At 37.3% G+C, this 18,221-nt stretch overlaps 3 protein-coding genes and 3 long non-coding RNA genes across 6 annotated transcripts; 1 reads left to right on the top strand and 5 right to left on the bottom strand.

Annotated features, from left to right (window-relative positions):
- Positions 1 to 901: 901 nt before the first annotated feature.
- On the top strand, positions 902 to 1,691 carry LOC124435923. Its single transcript, XM_046985854.1, has 2 exons — positions 902 to 1,228; positions 1,636 to 1,691. Exons 1-2 carry the CDS (start codon positions 970 to 972, stop codon positions 1,689 to 1,691), a joined length of 315 nt encoding a protein of 104 aa, XP_046841810.1. The 5' UTR covers positions 902 to 969.
- Positions 1,692 to 3,115: 1,424 nt separating this feature from the next.
- LOC124435922 (protein ANTAGONIST OF LIKE HETEROCHROMATIN PROTEIN 1-like) lies at positions 3,116 to 3,760 on the bottom strand. The gene has a single exon (XM_046985853.1). The coding sequence runs from the start codon at positions 3,758 to 3,760 to the stop codon at positions 3,116 to 3,118; it is 645 nt and encodes a 214-aa protein (XP_046841809.1).
- Positions 3,761 to 5,597: 1,837 nt separating this feature from the next.
- LOC124437701 lies at positions 5,598 to 6,286 on the bottom strand. The gene is made up of 2 exons (XR_006945808.1): positions 5,774 to 6,286; positions 5,598 to 5,711 (listed from the first exon to the last, which is right to left on the bottom strand). It is a non-coding gene; the product is annotated as an uncharacterized LOC124437701 (long non-coding RNA).
- A 1,611-nt stretch (positions 6,287 to 7,897) lies between these two features.
- Positions 7,898 to 8,158, bottom strand: LOC124437699. Its single transcript, XR_006945806.1, has 2 exons — positions 7,991 to 8,158; positions 7,898 to 7,947 (listed from the first exon to the last, which is right to left on the bottom strand). It is a non-coding gene; the product is annotated as an uncharacterized LOC124437699 (long non-coding RNA).
- A 1,039-nt stretch (positions 8,159 to 9,197) lies between these two features.
- Positions 9,198 to 9,878, bottom strand: LOC124437716. Its single transcript, XR_006945822.1, has 2 exons — positions 9,477 to 9,878; positions 9,198 to 9,414 (listed from the first exon to the last, which is right to left on the bottom strand). It is a non-coding gene; the product is annotated as an uncharacterized LOC124437716 (long non-coding RNA).
- A 381-nt stretch (positions 9,879 to 10,259) lies between these two features.
- LOC124437682 (protein O-linked-mannose beta-1,2-N-acetylglucosaminyltransferase 1-like) lies at positions 10,260 to 11,498 on the bottom strand. The gene is made up of 4 exons (XM_046987658.1): positions 11,487 to 11,498; positions 11,352 to 11,419; positions 10,832 to 11,125; positions 10,260 to 10,669 (listed from the first exon to the last, which is right to left on the bottom strand). The coding sequence occupies exons 1-4, from the start codon at positions 11,487 to 11,489 to the stop codon at positions 10,312 to 10,314; spliced, it is 723 nt and encodes a 240-aa protein (XP_046843614.1). The 5' UTR covers positions 11,490 to 11,498; the 3' UTR covers positions 10,260 to 10,311.
- Positions 11,499 to 18,221: the final 6,723 nt, after the last annotated feature.

The following is an 18,221-nucleotide window of genomic DNA, read 5'->3' as shown; positions in this document are numbered from 1 at the left end:
ATAGATTGGTTTCACATAGCCAGAATAACAACCAATAACTGTTAGCTTCCAGAGCAGTTCAGTGAATTCACGACAAATGTCAGTCTGCTACGTGAAGATAGTTCTCTTGCATATGCCTCAAGTCTTTTTTTACGCTTCCGAATTGCATCCTTGAACGCCTTATTTTATACAGTTCAGCCAACATTTACCTATTCTTGCCATAAAATGATTAAGTGTGCTCCAAGTTGACTGAAAATAAAATTGTTCAGCATACGCCATTTTGAAAGCAGGTCTATAATTATCCACTATCATCCATTGTAACCACTATCAACATCCTAATGTCATTGGTCAAAAATAGTCACATTTTTTATTTACTTTTGCCTTTCATTCATGTCATTTCTAGATATGAATTTTCTTATTCGTCCATAGTTCAATCAATAATAAAAAAATATTTATTGTAAATTTTATTATAGCAAATGAACGTGACGCCAAGAGTTTGTAAATTACATGCAATTTTTCGTCGTGGTATAGTGAACTATCTATCTCGACCATATTTAAACCCAGTGAACTCTACAACAACTGGAAGGCTAACTTGGACGCCATCTTTGAAGCCTGCATGAGCGCCGCCATTGAAGGTAAGCTGGATTTCCACTTCCCGGTAAGGACGGAAAACGGTAAACGCCAAACGGTACAGGCATGCGCAGTAGAAAATGTAGCACCGCAAAACGGTATGCACACCGTACTGCTTTCCAATTTTAAAAGTTGAAGTCAAGTCAACTTTTTTCCGCGGAATTCATACCGTTTCACTTTTAGCCAATTAAATTATACCACAAAAATTGACTCCTGGGTAGTAGCAAGATGGCGTATAATACTGAATTGATGCTCACAAAATTATTAAGTTTTCAGAGAAGCAATCCGCATGTCAATTATTATGGTAGCCAAATATTTACTGGATCTGAAGAATCCACGTATATATTGGATCAAGATATAATGCAGAAGACGACGGCGACTGAAGATGTTTCCAAGGAGCAGCAACTGCTTAGCCAAACCAGTGATAATACGATAGACAATTTTGGACATAACGAAGAGAGCGAGTACTCTTTACAAAGTCAGAATCACTTCAGTAGTAATTTGATTGATGAAGTGAGGAATTATCCTTGCCTATGGGATTTGAAGTCCAAAGGGTTCAAGAACAGTGTTATGAAGAAACAAGCATGGTTAAAAATTTCAGAGCAACTCCATGTGCAAGGTACAGTCTCTAAATATGCATCAATGACAAAGCATCCTTTGACAAATGACAAGCAGGAAGCTTATCATGTTTATTGTGGTAACCAGAAATGAAAAATCTCTCATGTTTTACTTTGTTACATGCCATTTCATGTGTTTATACCTGTGTGTTTGCATACCTAGCATTACATCTAAAAAACCATATTGTTAGTTTTGTCCTAGTTATGTAAAGTCCATAGCAAAACTTCAGATGATATTGATATTTTGTTCATAAACTCATTTGCAGATGCTTTTATTTTTGCTATTAAACCAGATGTGTATAAAAATATTGCGAGTATTGCACACCACATGTTGTGTTGTGCTTTCTTTTAAATTTGTGACTTGGTATGCTTTTGACAACAATTAGTTATTTTACCCATATGTTTTCAGCAATTGAAGCAGAAAATGAGTTCAAAAGGTTAAGAGAAAATTTCGAAAGTGTCTGAAAAGAGAGAATTGGAATCACGATCTGGAGCAGAAGCAAAAAAGTTACCCACATGTGCCTTCTTTGTTGAATTGAGTTTCCTTAGAGATAGTGTTTCTAATAGAAAATCAACAAGCAATGTGAATGTACCCAGACTATCAGATAGTCGATCATCGTCACCATTTGATTTAACTCAAGTATCCTCAGGCAGTTCCAATGAAATAGCAATTGCTGCACGTGGAATGAGAAATCCATCACCCAAGCCCAAACCATCCTCAGAAATCATAGCAGCCTCAGCGAAAAGTTGAAAAGAAAAGAAGATGATGACCCTTTGAATGCAGCTCTTACTGCAGCAATAGTCAAAGACATTAATAAATCTGGTGAAGACACAAATGATTCTGATTTACTTTTGTGTAAAAGTCTGGTGGCACCTTTAAAACAACTCTCATCTAAGAAGAACAAGAGAGCTAGAATCAAACTTTTAGAGGTATTAATGAGCTTTGACATTGGTGATGAATGATTAACTGCATGCTATATAACTGCATTAACTGGAACTATAAATACCATTTTGATGTTTAAGTTCTTGTTTTATTTAATTCTAGTGTGTTTTGTTGAAGGTAAATTGGTTTTCAACTGATGCTTGTTGTTTTGTCATTTATAATTACAGTTGCTTTTTCTGAAGGCCTTATCACGATTAGAGCATTAAAATTCTGGTTATATGTGGGTATTTTTATACAAGTTTATTAGAAAACTAGCATACTTAAAACTTAAGAAATTACAAACTTTCTGCACATTATATATGTTCTACTTTACTCATATGTACATGTTTCATTAATGAATGCTCCAACAATTGTCAAACCCAGTTAAAGATAACTTGTATTATTCATGTGTTGCTGTGACATGCTTCAATTGCCATGGTACATGCCCTGCCTCAGACATGAAATAATCACAAAAATTTTCTCGTATTCTCTTGGCTATTTTACTGTAATTATTAGAACCAAGTTGTTGAATGTCAGCCAACCCAGCCGTGCTATGAAATGCTTCTACTTCGTTGCGCCAGGCTCCTTTTTTAAATCCATAGCTGTTTTCGGTAGGACAGTACCTACTTGCCTCAAAAGATTTGCCATGCATCAAGTAATTATGCAATGCCACAACTGCTTTTGTTGTACAAACGACCAAGTCAACTTTACCAATAATGGGGCGTCGCCAAATTCGGAAACGTGCAGCAGCTATGCCAAATGAGTTTTCAATGACCCTCCTAGCTCTAGACAAACGATAGTTATAAATCCTCTCTTTCAAAGAGAGTACCTCGCGCGGGTAGGGTTTCATCAGTTGCTCAGACAAACGGAATGCCTCGTCCCCAACAAAACATAAGGAAATTTGTTTTCTGATCCAGGTATCTTCTCATTTCTGGGTAGATGCAAAGATCATGTTCTATTGCATATCCTAGATTACTACTAGAAAAACGCCTCCATCACTATTTCTGCCCGAGTCTCCGATATCTACGAGGGTGAACCGGTATTGTGCATCGCACACTGCTAAAAGAACAATTGAGTGAGTTTTTTTATAATTAAAGAAACTCGACCCTGATCTTGCTGGAGCTTGCATGACTATATGCTTGCCATCAATTGCCCCCAAGCAATGTGGAAAATTCCATTTGCGATTAAAATCTTTCGCAATGTTCTTCCATTCGACTTCACTTTCGGGACACTTAACGTAAATGGGTGAAAGAACATCCCAAATAGCTGCCGTGGTCTCTCTTATAACACGGCTGATAGTTGTAGGATGTATACGGAAATTGCTTGACAGCGAAGCGTGAGAGTTTCCAGTGACCAAGTATCTTAGAGTAACTGAGAGCCGCTCACTCGGAGATATTGGTTCTCTTTTTTCACTGCACTTGGCGATTTTAGGAGCAACAAGCTGCAAAAGTTCTTCGAACTGGGATACGGACAACCTGAAGTATTTGAAGTAGTATTCCCTATCAAAAAGTCTCACCTCTTCTACAAGAAGGTGAAACTCTCCTTTTTGCTTTCTTTCCTGAAATATTCTTCGAACCGACGTTCTCTTTTTGTATTTTTTTCGCAATTGCATTCTTTTCTATAGCAACAGCATCATTAATGTTTTTGTTCTAAGTTTAGCCATGATGATGCGCATCTGTTTTAAAATGTCCGCCAAAACAAGAGGAAATTAATACACGGAAAATTTCCTTCATGTGTACCGTTTACCGTTTACCGTTACCGTCCTTACCGGGAAGTGGAAATCCAGCTGTACGGAGGAGAAATACATCACTTCGAAATTGCCGAATTTTTTGCAAAAAACAGTGGTCTTCAAGCCAGCTTAATGTCTAAAAATCTTAAACAATGTTTGGAGATTGTTTTTTATACTTTATTGTACGAACATTTTTACTTGCTAAAACTTACATATTACTTGAAGTCGTTTGAGAAGTTCCTTTCTCTTAAATTTATTCTTAAGTTTATCATACATTACATTACAGATGTAAATTTTTTTTGGGTCTAAGGACATGAGAGTAGAAAACATTGAGGTGTAAAATAATCTCTAAACATGAAAGAAGATGCCGCTACTATACTGGGGAAATGCCAGTAAATTTGATGATCAATTTTCACATGTTTTATACTTGTTGCGAGGTATGTCATTTTGTACGTTTTATGCAAATTTTCGTGAATTAGAAATACTGTGAAAAGTCCCAAATGGATTGCCAGCTGATGAAAAAATCATTTTACACCTTAATGATTTCTTCCTCTAAATTGTTTTCATCAGTTACCATGTTGGGGCAAAATTCCATACAGTGAAAAGAATTTCTGCTAATTTTATGCTTTGCTGAGCTTCGACACTCATGTACTCTCCCAACATGGCTTATATGACGTCAAACGAAAACACACTATAGCTACGGTTGAATGAAAACAGCCCCAAACATCATTAAATATTTGTTAAAATTGCGTATATATTATTACGAAACAGCGATTTTGTGCACGTTATGATGACGAATTTCCATATTGCATTGAAAAGCGTATTTCGAAAAACATTTATCAAACGCTGACACTTGCTGGCATGGTGACCATGTTTAATTTAAATACATATGCATATTTTAAGCTGACAGTCGTTTCAAAACTACCGATGGATGTTATTTATTCATCACGGCATAAATGCTTTTCAAACAACATTATTATTCTAAAATCATTACTTAATAGAAATTTGTACAACATTATTCCAAAATAGGTGGCAGGAGCCTACTTTGAAATACTTTACCACAAAATTCGTTTTCTAAGTCAGAGAGCGAGGGAACTCTCTGACTTAGTAAGAATACGCCGAATTCAACAGAGTATATATGCTCTCTCAAAATCCAAGATTTCTTAAAAATCTAAAAGATAGCCAAAGAACAAATTAGCGACACACTAAAAACAAACACATAAACCTGAAAAAAGACTGAAGTCACTAAGCTACAAGTCAGTGAAACAAATAAAAAAATTTTTATACCTCATCTTGTTTTTCATCTTGTTCTCCATCAGCATGCTTCCCGTCTCTCCGTCAGCATCCTCTTCGTCTCTCCGTCAGCATCCTCTTCGTTGCTCCATCAGCATCCTCTTCGTTGCTTCATCAGCATCCACCTCGTAACGCCATCAGCATCCTCCTCGTAGCACCATCAGCATCCTCCTCGTAGTACCATCAGCATCCTCCTCGTAGCACCATCAGCATCCTCCTCGTAGCTCCATCAGCATCCTCCTCGTAGCGCCATCAGCATCCTCTTCGTAGGACCATCAGCATCCTCCTCGCAGGACCATCAGCATCCTCCTCGCAGGACCATCAGCATCCTCCTCGCAGGACCATCAGCATCCTCTTCGTAGCACCATCAGCATCCTCCTCGTAGCTCCGTCAGCATCTTTCTCGTCTCTCCGTCAGCATCCTCTTCTTTTCATCAGCCTCCTCCTCATCTAAACGAAAAATCTAAAAACAAGTTAAGATTAGGACAGGAAAAAATAATAACGTACTCCTCTATCTTCTTCTTGATCTTCATCTCTTGTACCTAAAGAAAGACTGAAGAAGAAGTTATTTGTTTGATGGAAACAAACAATTGTAAGCACCCACCACTGCCAGGGTTCGCGTTCTTTCACTGTCCGTACGCTCGACATGTCTATAAAAATGCAACAACAATATCATGGCAAGTGATTATGGAGATCGTGCTTTTGCATTGTAATAGTTTTATCATGCTAAAACATTGATATCCATGACTGTACATGATTGAACATGTATGTTAAGTGAACAACTCTTTGAAGATTATAAGACTCGCGGAAAGCTTATCGTTTGAACCGTGCATTGTGTTATAACACCCCTCAATGTTATAACACATGCAGTGTTCTGTAACATTGTCAAACGATTTATTACATGCGATATAATTCAAAAATACCTAGATAAAAACAAGATAATTAACGAATGTCTCATGCAATATATTCTCTGCTCAACTCTTTTCGATTTCATCCAAAAGGTTGTTTAATTATTTCGGTAAGGCACTAAGGTTTATAAAAGATTTTGCAACACTCTGCCCGCATGTTGCAATATCAAATGAATTAACTTAATTACCTCAATTATATATTACAGAATATACAATTCTGTAATATATAATTGAGTAATGATTAAATTCCTCGTCTCTTCATGTGCATCCTTCTCGTTTCTTTATGTGCATCCTTCTCGTCTCTTCATGTGCATCCTTCTCGTCTTTCCATCTGCATCTTCCTTGTCTTTCTATCTGCATCCTCCTCGTCTTTCCATCTGCATTCTCCATCTGCATCTTCTTCCATCTGCATCTTCGCCATCTTTCTCTCCCATCCTTCTCTTCCATCTGCATCCTTCTCGTCTCCATCCATCCATCCATCTCCATCTCTCTTCTCTTCTTTCCATCCTTCTCGTCTTTCCATCTTCTCGTCTTTCCATCCATTCTCGTCTTTCCTTTCCATCCTTCCATCCATCTTTCTCTTCCATCATCCTTCTCTTCCATCCATTCTCCATCCATCCTTTCTCTTCCATTGATCTTCTCCTTTCCATCTGCATTCTTTCCTCCTCATCCTCATCCTCTCTCCATCTTCTCCATCGCTTCATCTCATCCGTCTTTCCATCCATCGCTTCCCATTTGTCTCTCTCATCCTTCTCGTCTTCATCTCCTTCTTTCGTCTTTCCATCTGCATCTCTCCACATCTCCATCCTCTCTCCATTTCCTTCTCATCGTCCATTCCCTCCATCGTCTTTCCATCTGCATCCTCTCGTCTCCATCCATCCTTCTCTTCCCATCTGCATCCTTCTCGTTTTCCATCTGCATCCTTCTCTTCTTTCCATCCATCCTTCTCATCTTTCTCTTCTTCCATCCCTCTTCTCTCCATCCATCTCCTCTCCATTTGCATTCTCTTCTTTCCATCCATCCTCCATCTCCATTCCATCCCATCCTTCCTTCCATCTTTCTCCATCCATCTTTCCATCCATCTTCCATTCCATCCACCTCCTTTCCATTCTCGTCTTTCCATCTTTCCTTCTCCATCCACTCCTTCCCATTGCATCTCCTCCATCCACCTCATCTTTCCATCCATCCTCTTCATCTTTCCATTCTCCTTTCCATTTCATCTTTCCATCCATCATTCTCTCTTTCCATCTTTCTCGTCTTTCCATCCATCATCCTTCATCTTTCCTCGTCTCTTCATCTGCATCCTTCTTGTCTCTTCATCCATCCTTCTCCATCTTTCCACCATCTTCATCCATCTCCTCTCCATCGCATCTTCATCTTTCAATCTCTTCATCTTCTCTCTTCATCTCTCTCTCCATCTTCTCCTCTCCTCTCTCTCCATCTGCATCCTCTCCATCTGCATCCTTCGTCTCTTCATCTGCATCCTCCATCTGCATCCTCTCTTCATTTATCCTTCTCTGCATCCTTCTCCTCATTGGCATCTTCGTCTCTTCATCTGCATCCTCCTCGTTTCTGCATTAGCATCCTCCTCATCTAAACGAAGTACCTAAAAATCAAGTTACGATTATGACAGGAAAAAAGTAACATACTTCTCTATATCCTTCTTGATCCTCCTTTGTCCATTCATTTTCATCCTCCTCGTCCCTTCATCTGCATCCTCCTTTTCTCATTATCTGCATCCTCGTCTCTTCATCTGCATCCTCCTTTTCTCTTCATCTGCATCCTCGTCTCTTCATCTGCATCCTTCTTGTCTCTCCATCAGCATCCTCCTCTACTTTTCATCAGCCTCCTCCTCATCTAAACGAAAAATCTAGAAACAAGTTAAGATAAGGACAGGAAAAATTATAACGTACTCCTCTATCTTCTTCCTGATCTTCATCTCTAGTACCTAAAAAAAGACTGAAGAAGGAGTTATTTGTTTAATGGAAACAAACAATTGTTTAGCACATACCACTGCCAGAGTTCGCGTTCTTTCACTGTCCGTACGCTCGACACTGTACATGACTGAACATGTATGTTAAGAGAACAACTCTTTGAAGATTATAAGACTCGCGGAAAGCTTATCGTTTGAACCGTGCATTGTGCTGTAACACCCCTCAATGTTATAACACATGCAGTGTTCTGTAACATTGTCAAACGATTTATTACATGCGATATAATTCAAAAATACCTGGATAAAAACAAGATAATTAACGAATGTCTCATGCAATATATTCTCTGCTCGATTTCATTGAAAAGGTTGTTTAATTATTACGGTAAGGTACGAAGGTTTATAAAACATCATCGCATTTGAAGATTCAGCAACATTTTGCCCCCATGTTGCAATATCTTGTATACTCTATAATATATATTTGAGGTAATTCATTTGAACGTTTCTCAAGTGAATTACCCACTTTTATCTTACCTACTATAACATCACTTGATGCTACAGTAGTTCCTCTCAGGAGCAGGGACGGATTAACCAAAGGAAGCTGTCTAGAAGCCTCCACAAACAAGGGCCTTCACATTATTCAAAGGAATAATAAACATAGTTGCTTTAAAGACGAAGGAAAAGCATTTAGTTTATTTGTTGGATCAATTTCAACTGATGAAGAACAGACACGTATGACAACGAATCACAGTAAACTCAGCCATTTTGCTCTGATGAGCATTGAGGACAATATTCTAACAGAAATAAACTTGGAAGAGCTTATCAAAGACTGCCAGAATAAAATCGCAATAACTACTTTATCTCAAGTAGCAGCATTCACTCGTCGTATGCAACCGCTTTACACGCTATATTCGAAGTTTATACTTTTATCAAATGCTTTACGAAATTTGAAAGTAAATTTTACTGTTGAAAAATGAGCAGCACATTGCGTTTAGAGTAAGGAAAGGGGACGTATTTTGCTGCTCAGAGCCTCCACACATCTTAATCCGGCCCTGCTCGGGAGACATAAAATATTATATCCTTTTGTCACAAAAGGATTGAACTTACTATTTCTAACAATGGCCAGTTGTTAGAAATAGGCAAAATCAAAATCATCACACTTATGTGAATGATAACGATGAATGCAAAAATGAAAATATTTTCTGGACATGTATTGAAGAGGTCCAATAATTGATGTCAAGAATAGTGGGAAACTTTTGGCAGTTTCGTTCGTGTTCTCACTTCAATATGTAACTGAAACTTGACGGCATTTTTGTGCTCCAAGATCGAAACATAGAAATACTAAGAAACCAAAGAAATCGATCATTCCTTCGAACAAATAGGACTCATAACGATGCTTTGAATATGCTGTAACGAGAATTCACATCACAATTGGGTTATACATTTTAATTCATCGATCTCAAACTTACATCTTTATGTCATCGACGATTTTTCTGTATTTAACCTGCCGCTTTCAAACATGGCTAAAATATCTCAACCGTGTCATGTCTTCAGTTGCTCGTCCTTTCCAACAAGTAGTCGCATTTCTTGAAGGCTGTCTTCGACTTTCAACAGACTTTCACCTTTCCCAGACGAACAGCTCGGTCAAATAGGGTTATCGAAGTGAAAGACCCTACTTTTTCTTCTGATAACTTTCATATATCACATGAATTAATTATTAATTCATTCGTCAATTTTGTTCAAACCCTGATAAAAAGGGATTAAATTCATTGATTGCATGAAAATATATGCAGGGCAAAGACAAAAGGAATTAAGCCTGGTTATAAGTTAACTAACGACATTGGTTAGTAAAAGAAAGCAAAGCCTTTTCCCCAGAGGTTGGGAGAAAACAAAGAATATTTCTTTTGTTTCCTCAATGAAGAGTTTGCGAAATCAATGATTGTAAGGTTATGACGGCAGACAGAGCATGTCGTGTTGTGGTAAATTTTATCTAGTATGAACAAAAATTATCTCACCCAAAACCGCAATTCAATGCACCATAGCTAGGAGAGTTATCATTTTCTCCCACCTGACCACCTTTATTCAACTTGTTACGTCAACAAATAAATTAGAAGGCATATCAAAAGCTTGTAATTTATTCACGTGGAATCACCCACATGCTATAGAAAAGCTTTTGTCGTGCTCAATACTTATTATGAACATTGGAGCCCTGCTTATTGCAATAATATGACTTGCCATTGTAAAATGTAATGTAATAATTTAACGAGAGAATTTTATTGACAGAACTAAATGGTAGCAAGTGATTCATTTTAGCAATCCTAATAGGATGGGACAAAGGGAAAGAATGAGAGGTAAGTTCGTTTTCAAATAATTAATGAAAATAGGTTTTACGTTAATTGGTTTATGTTTGGCGTAAGGTGAAGCCGGTGATCCAACAATTAACACGTGATTACCCTTTAACCATAATCTCCACATGCTTTTATGAAATCCTCGAGCATCTAAGTCCCAGATTCGTAAACATCTCGCTATATTATTCCATGTTGTCCAGTCGTTAGCATGTTTCATTTCAATATAAAATATATATGTTTTATCAGATGTTTCTGGAACAAAGTCTTTCTCGTTCTTGCAAGGATTTTTACTGTGATCCAACGGCTCTGCCAACCTGTAAAAAACAGTAGATAGACATCTCTAACAATCAAATGACATAAATATACGCACTATGATGATAATTAGATCACTGAATCACTAAGTAGAAATCTCCTTCATTGTCCTGTGAAAAGAAAAATATTGTTGTCAATATTTTATAAAATCCTGCAAGACATACCCTACAAGCCGTTCAATCTCCTTCTCATAATTTTCTTTTTTCAACAATCCAACATTGAACTTAACGTTAGGTTCAGTATTCAACGTATGTTTTTTGAAATAGGATTCTTGAAAAAATACATTCATATTCAGGCCTTTGGCGCCAAAATGGTAGGTTCTTGAGATATCCGGAATGATACATTCACGTCCCTTTTTGTTGCTGTCCATCCTCATCCACATATCCCAATCCCAAAAGAGATCAGGGGTTGGCCATTTTGGCTCAAGTTCTTCTTTATAAAGTCGTCGTTTGAGCAACCTGTTAATGCAAAGAGAAATAATAGATAGAATGAAGTTTATACTATCTATACATTTATAGTGCTGCGTGATGTCATTGTGGCGTGATGTCATTGCAGCGTGAGGTCATTGTAGCGTGATGTCATTGCAGCGTGATGTGCTTGTAGTGTGATGTCATTGTAGCATGACGTCACTGTTGCGTGATGTCATAGCGTAAACAAAATCATTTGTAGTAATAAAATTCTCACCAGCCTAAACCAGGCATTGTTTCTACACGATATAACATTGCAGGATCATTACACGTGTGATCATAACCCTAAAATAGAAATACTTGTTTTGCAATTAAATCATTAATCACATAAATTAGTTTTCAATGGATGTACCATTTCTAAGGTAAATTTCCTAAATTTCACTTTGTGATGTGCAAGGAAGGAAGCTCGATAGAGACAAACATAATGTAACCAATGAAAACTACAATAAGATAACAGATTCTTGTACGGAGATTTCCATTTTCCATTATAATGTGAAAAATTTTTGAGATTTATTTAATTTACATTCTGCACTCTCGTCAGAGATAAACTGGACTCGACAAAAAAAGCAAAAAGAATCAGAGACGTTCAAAACCACGTTAATAAAGTTGAAAACGAATTATATGGCAGCAAAATCCTACATTCCTGCAAATATATTTCAATGGACAAAAAATCTGTAGCCATAAGGCGCCATACTATTATTTACTTTATCATAAGCAAATATTGGGGCTTTTCAGTTTATGATCATTGATCATTCAATCATTGGACAGTTATACTACATATTGTTTAAGATTTGAGAAAACTAACATTGATTGCATGAGAAGCTGTCTACTATAACCTGTGATTTTGAGTCTTCTGATCCATGAAGCTTTTTATTTTGACAATTTGACTGGAATGGTATTAAACCTGAGTATTTCACATACATGAAATGTTGTCCCATGTCACATATTGTCCCCTTTCAAACTGAACACCTCATGTAGAGATGTAAAGGTGTGTTAATCTATGGCTCATACCATAAAATCCAAAGTTTGCCATAAAATCCAAAGGGCTATTGATGTATGAAAAGCATTTTTATAGAGTAAAATGTCTTCCTATGTATGCAGATAAACCTTGAAATTTGGCAAAACAGCAAAGTATTTTCATGATCACTATGTAATTTTTCTGATGATCATTATAATTTCTAAACTAAATTATTTCAGATCAAACGAGCTTTGATCATATCAAAAGATATTTATCATAACCAGTAAGCATGACACATGAACCAAATATAACATTCATGTAATTATATAATTAAAGACATGTTGGTTACATTCTGTTTGTATTTGCAAATACAATGCTACTAGTGATTGCTATATAGCACACTTGCATATACTTACAGAAGATAATAGTCTAGTGAAATGCCTAATAAACATTTATGACATTAAGCTGTCCTTAACTGCAAATTTTTACTCTGATAATTTTTGCTTAATCTTTGGCAGAAAAATTTTGAGTTTTTTCTCAAAAAGTGAATTTGCTGACAATGATATGGAGATGGGTAAAGGGTTGCAATAAACTTGCATGGTTTGAAGTCTGAGCTTTTCTATATCTATGAACTGTCACTTGTAGTACCAAATTTCTAACTGAACTCGTTACATAGAGGTTTGAATGGGGGTCTCTAGGGGGGTCTATGCCTGACAACTTGGTAGAAATTTTTAAAGACTGTATCTGTTTTTGAATAGCATTATTGTAAAATAAATTTTACGTTCCTAGACATGCTAATGAGCCATATATTTGGCATGATAATGAGCCTAAATAATTGGCAAAACATTCAAGTATTGTTCACTTCATTTTTTGAAAAAACGTAAGCAAAATGTGTTGTATTTACGCAAAACCGATGCCCACAAAATACATTTTGTATTGCTCTAAAACACTGAAAATGGCATTTTCAAGGTTCTGAAATTCAAAATTTCTCAGGGAGAATGCCTCAGACCACCCCAGGTGCGGATCGCCCCGACGTTTTATGACTGATGTTTGAAAAATCCTAGATCCGCCACTGTCCAAACGCAGTTTAAAAGAGATTTGACTGGTCTCCAATCCATGTGGGCTTGGTAGCTCAACAGGTAGAGCGGCAGACTAGTATCCTGAAGGTGCGAGTTCAAATCTCGTCCAAGTCACATGTTTTTCATGTGCATATTAAAACTGTGTTAGGATTAATATATTATATGTATTCTCTGATTAAAATAATTCTCTCATTATACGCGGTGCTTTGACCATTATACGCGGTGCTTTGACCTTTATACGCGGTGCTTTGACCATTATACGCGGTGCTTTGACCATTATACGCGGTGCTTTGACTATTATACGCGGTGCTTTGACCATTATACGCGGTGCTTTGACCATTATACGCCGTGCTTTGACTATTTTATGCGGTGCTTTGACCATTATACGCGGTGCTTTGACCATTATACGCGGTGCTTTGACCATTATACGCGGTGCTTTGGCCATTATACGCGGTGCTTTGACCATTATACGCGGTGCTTTGACCATTATATGCGGTGCTTTGACCATTATACGCGGTGCTTTGACCATTATACGCGGTGCTTTGACCATTATACGCGGTGCTTTGGCCATTATACGCGGTGCTTTGACCATTATACGCGGTGCTTTGACCATTATATTCGGTGAGCCGCTATTGCTGGTCAGCGCTGACGCATCAGTTTATAAATCCTTCATTTTATTTTTTTCATAATTTTAAAATGGAGTCCAAAATGTCATTTATTTTGCAAAAGTTGCGACTGGATCACTTTGAGGAGCAATTTACTTCAGAGAAAATAACGCCGGACTTAGTTTGTAAGCTTTCTCTCAATGATTTCAAAGAGTTAGGAATCCAAAACCATTCCGACATTATGTCAATACGAGTATAGTGTGTGAAATGTGGATTGAGTGAACCACCAACTAGAACACGGAATGAATACGGAGCACTACAGTTTAATATACCTATGCTTCTCCTTGAAGGCTATTTGGAACAAGATTTCACGATAGCAGAAATTGCAAAACTACTTTCAGTTTCTGAGAGCACATTATACCGGCGAATGAGAAAATTTGGCCTCTGTAAGAATGAATTCTCTGTTATTACGGACGGGATTTGGATGAACAAATTGCTAAGATCGGCCAAGAGTTTCCCCACTGCGGCGAGAGCATGGTAAAGCAGATCCTTATTGGAAAGGGTATTAAAGTGCAGCGGTGGCGTTTACGTGATAGCATACATAGGATTGACGAGGAGGGCGTTGCTCACAGAAAAGGGAACGCTGCAAAGAAGGGTTTATCACGTCCAAGGGCCAAACCACCTATGGCACATAGACTCAAACCACAAACTTATTCGTTGGAATATGATAATTATTGGAGGGATTGATGGTTTTAGTCGCTTACCTGTCATGCTGAAATGTTCAGACAACAATAAAGCAAATACTGTCTTAACCTGCTTTTGTCATGCTGTACAGGAATATGGCTTGCCTAGCAGAATTAGGATAGACAAGGCTCTTGAAAATGCTGGGATTGCACAATACATGATTGAGAAGAGAGGGACTGGTCGGGCAAGTGTTATTGCCGGGAAGAGCACACACAACCAGCGAATTGAAAGATTATGGAGGGATGTCTATGATGGTGTGCTCAGTTATTTCTATCAACTTTTTTATTTCTTGGAAGAAGAAGGTGTGCTTGATCCATTAATTGAATCACATTTGGTAGCTTTGCATTATGTTTATTTGCCTTTTGTGAATGTAAAGCTAGACACTTGGAGAATGGCTTGGGCTCATCATCGCATGCGAACAACTAGAGCAACCCCTGCACAAATGTGGCTTGCAGGTCAATTTCAAAATCCAGTTGGCTCAAGAAATTACCTAGACAGAATGGGAAGTAATGGTGATCTTGAAGATGAAGACGAGGAGAAAATACAAGGAGAACAACCAATTGTTTTGCCTTTGCTATCTTCATTGCCTGCAGCTTGTCTACAGGAACTGAACAGGACTTCTTCAAACTGGACTTTGTTAAACCATGGCATTCAAGATTATCTGGCAGCATTAGATATCATCAAAAGGCATGTTTGAAATTTCATTATATGTGTTACAAATGGAATTTTAAAGAAACTGAAAGTAGTTTTGCAATTTCTGTTATCGTGAAATCTTGTTCCAAATAGCCTTCAAGGAGAAGCTTAGGTATATTAAACTGTAGTGCTCCGTATTCAATCCGTGTTCTAGTTGGTGGTTCGCTCAATCCACATTTCACACATTCTACTCGTATTGACATAATGTCGGAATGGTTTTGGATCCCTAACTCTTTGAAATCATTGAGAGAAAGCTTACAAACTAAGTCCGGCGTTATTTTCTCTGAAGTAAATCGCTCCTCAAAGTGATCCAGTCGCAACTTTTGCAAAATAAATGACATTTTGGACTCCATTTTGAAATTATGAAAAAAAATAAAATGAAGGATTTATAAACTGATGCGTCAGCGCTGACCAGCAATAGCGGCTCACCGAATATAATGGTCGAAGCACCGCGTATAATGGTCAAAGCACCGCGTATAATGGCCAAAGCACCGCGTATAATGGTCAAAGCACCGCGTATAATGGTCAAAGCACCGCGTATAATGGTCAAAGCACCGCATATAATAGTCAAAGCACGGCGTATAATGGTCAAAGCACCGCGTATAATGCTTAAAGCACCGCGTATAATAGTCAAAGCACCGCGTATAATGGTCAAAGCACCGCGTATAATGGTCAAAGCACCGCGTATAAAGGTCAAAGCACCGCGTATAATGGTCAAAGCACCGCGTATAATGAGAGAATTATTTTAATCAGAGAATACATATAATATATTAATCCTAACACGGTTTTAATATGCACATGAAAAACATGTGACTTGGACGAGATTTGAACTCGCACCTTCAGGATACTAGTCTGCCGCTCTACCTGTTGAGCTACCAAGCCCACATGGATTGGAGACCAGTCAAATCTCTTTTAAACTGCGTTTGACAGTGGCGGATCTAGGATTTTTCAAACATCAGTCATAAAACGTCGGGGGCGATCCGCACCTGAGGTGGTCTGAGGCATTCTCCCCTGAGAAATTTTGAATTTCAGAACCTTGAAAATGCTATTTTCAGTGTTTTAGAGCAATACAAAATGTATTTTGTGGGCATTGGTTTTGCGTAAATACAACACATTTTGCTTACGTTTTTTTCAAAAAAAAAATGAAGTGAACAATACTTGAATGTTTTGCCAATTATTTAGGCTCATTATCATGCCAAATATATGGCTCATTAGCATGTCTAGGAACGTAAAATTTATTTTACAATAATGCTATTCAAAAACAGATACAGTCTTTAAAAATTTCTACCAAGTTGTCAGGCATAGACCCCCTAGAGACCCCATTCAAACCTCTATGTAACGAGTTCAGTTAGAAATTTGGTACTACAAGTGACAGTTCATAGATATAGAAAAGCTCAGACTTCAAACCATGCAAGTTTATTGTAACCCTTTACCCATCTCCATATCATTGTCAGCAAATTCACTTTTTGAGAAAAAACTCAAAATTTTTCTGCCAAAGATTAAGCAAAAATTATCAGAGTAAAAATTTGCAGTTAAGGACAGCTTAATGTCATAAATGTTTATTAGGCATTTCACTAGACTATTATCTTCTGTAAGTATATGCAAGTGTGCTATATAGCAATCACTAGTAGCATTGTATTTGCAAATACAAACAGAATGTAACCAACATGTCTTTGATTATATAATTACATGAATGTTATATTTGGTTCATGTGTCATGCTTACTGGTTATGATAAATATCTTTTGATATGATCAAAGCTCGTTTGATCTGAAATAATTTAGTTTAGAAATTATAATGATCATCAGAAAAATTACATAGTGATCATGAAAATACTTTGCTGTTTTGCCAAATTTCAAGGTTTATCTGCATACATAGGAAGACATTTTACTCTATAAAAATGCTTTTCATACATCAATAGCCCTTTGGATTTTATGGCAAACTTTGGATTTTATGGTATGAGCCATAGATTAACACACCTTTACATCTCTACATGAGGTGTTCAGTTTGAAAAGGGGACAATATGTGACATGGGACAACATTTCATGTATGTGAAATACTCAGGTTTAATACCATTCCAGTCAAATTGTCAAAATAAAAAGCTTCATGGATCAGAAGACTCAAAATCACAGGTTATAGTAAACAGCTTCTCATGTAATCAATGTTAGTTTTCTCAAATCTTAAACAATATGTAGTATAACTGTCCAATGATTGAATGATCAATGATCATAAACTGAAAAGCCCCAAACATTTGCTTATGATAAAGTAAATAAATCCGACGCATCAGTTTATAAATCCTTCATTTTATTTTTTTTCATAATTTCAAAATGGAGTCCAAAATGTCATTTATTTTGCAAAAGTTGCGACTGGATCACTTTGAGGAGCGATTTACTTCAGAGAAAATAACGCCGGACTTAGTTTGTAAGCTTTCTCTCAATGATTTCAAAGAGTTAGGGATCCAAAACCATTCCGACATTATGTCAATACGAGTAGAGTGTGTGAAATGTGGATTGAGCGAACCACCAACTAGAACACGGATTGAATACGGAGCACGACAGTTTAATATACCTAAGCTTCTCCTTGAAGGCTATTTGGAACAAGATTTCACGATAGCAGAAATTGCAAAACTACTTTCAGTTTCTTTAAAATTCCATTTGTAACACATATAATGAAATTTCAAACATGCCTTTTGATGATATCTAATGCTGCCAGATAATCTTGAATGCCATGGTTTAACAAAGTCCAGTTTGAAGAAGTCCTGTTCAGTTCCTGTAGACAAGCTGCAGGCAATGAAGATAGCAAAGGCAAAACAATTGGTTGTTCTCCTTGTATTTTCTCCTCGTCTTCATCTTCAAGATCACCATTACTTCCCATTCTGTCTAGGTAATTGCTTGAGCCAAATGGATTTTGAAATTGACCTGCAAGCCACATTTGTGCAGGGGTTGCTCTAGTTGTTCGCATGCGATGATGAGCCCAAGCCATTCTCCAAGTGTCTAGCTTTACATTCACA

This window comes from Xenia sp. Carnegie-2017, unplaced genomic scaffold (genome assembly GCF_021976095.1).
Source record: "Xenia sp. Carnegie-2017 unplaced genomic scaffold, XeniaSp_v1 HiC_scaffold_16, whole genome shotgun sequence".
NCBI classification, from domain to species: Eukaryota; Metazoa; Cnidaria; class Anthozoa; order Malacalcyonacea; family Xeniidae; genus Xenia; species Xenia sp. Carnegie-2017.
Note: the sequence above shows the minus strand (reverse complement) of the source record. Positions and strands in the feature narration are given on the sequence as shown.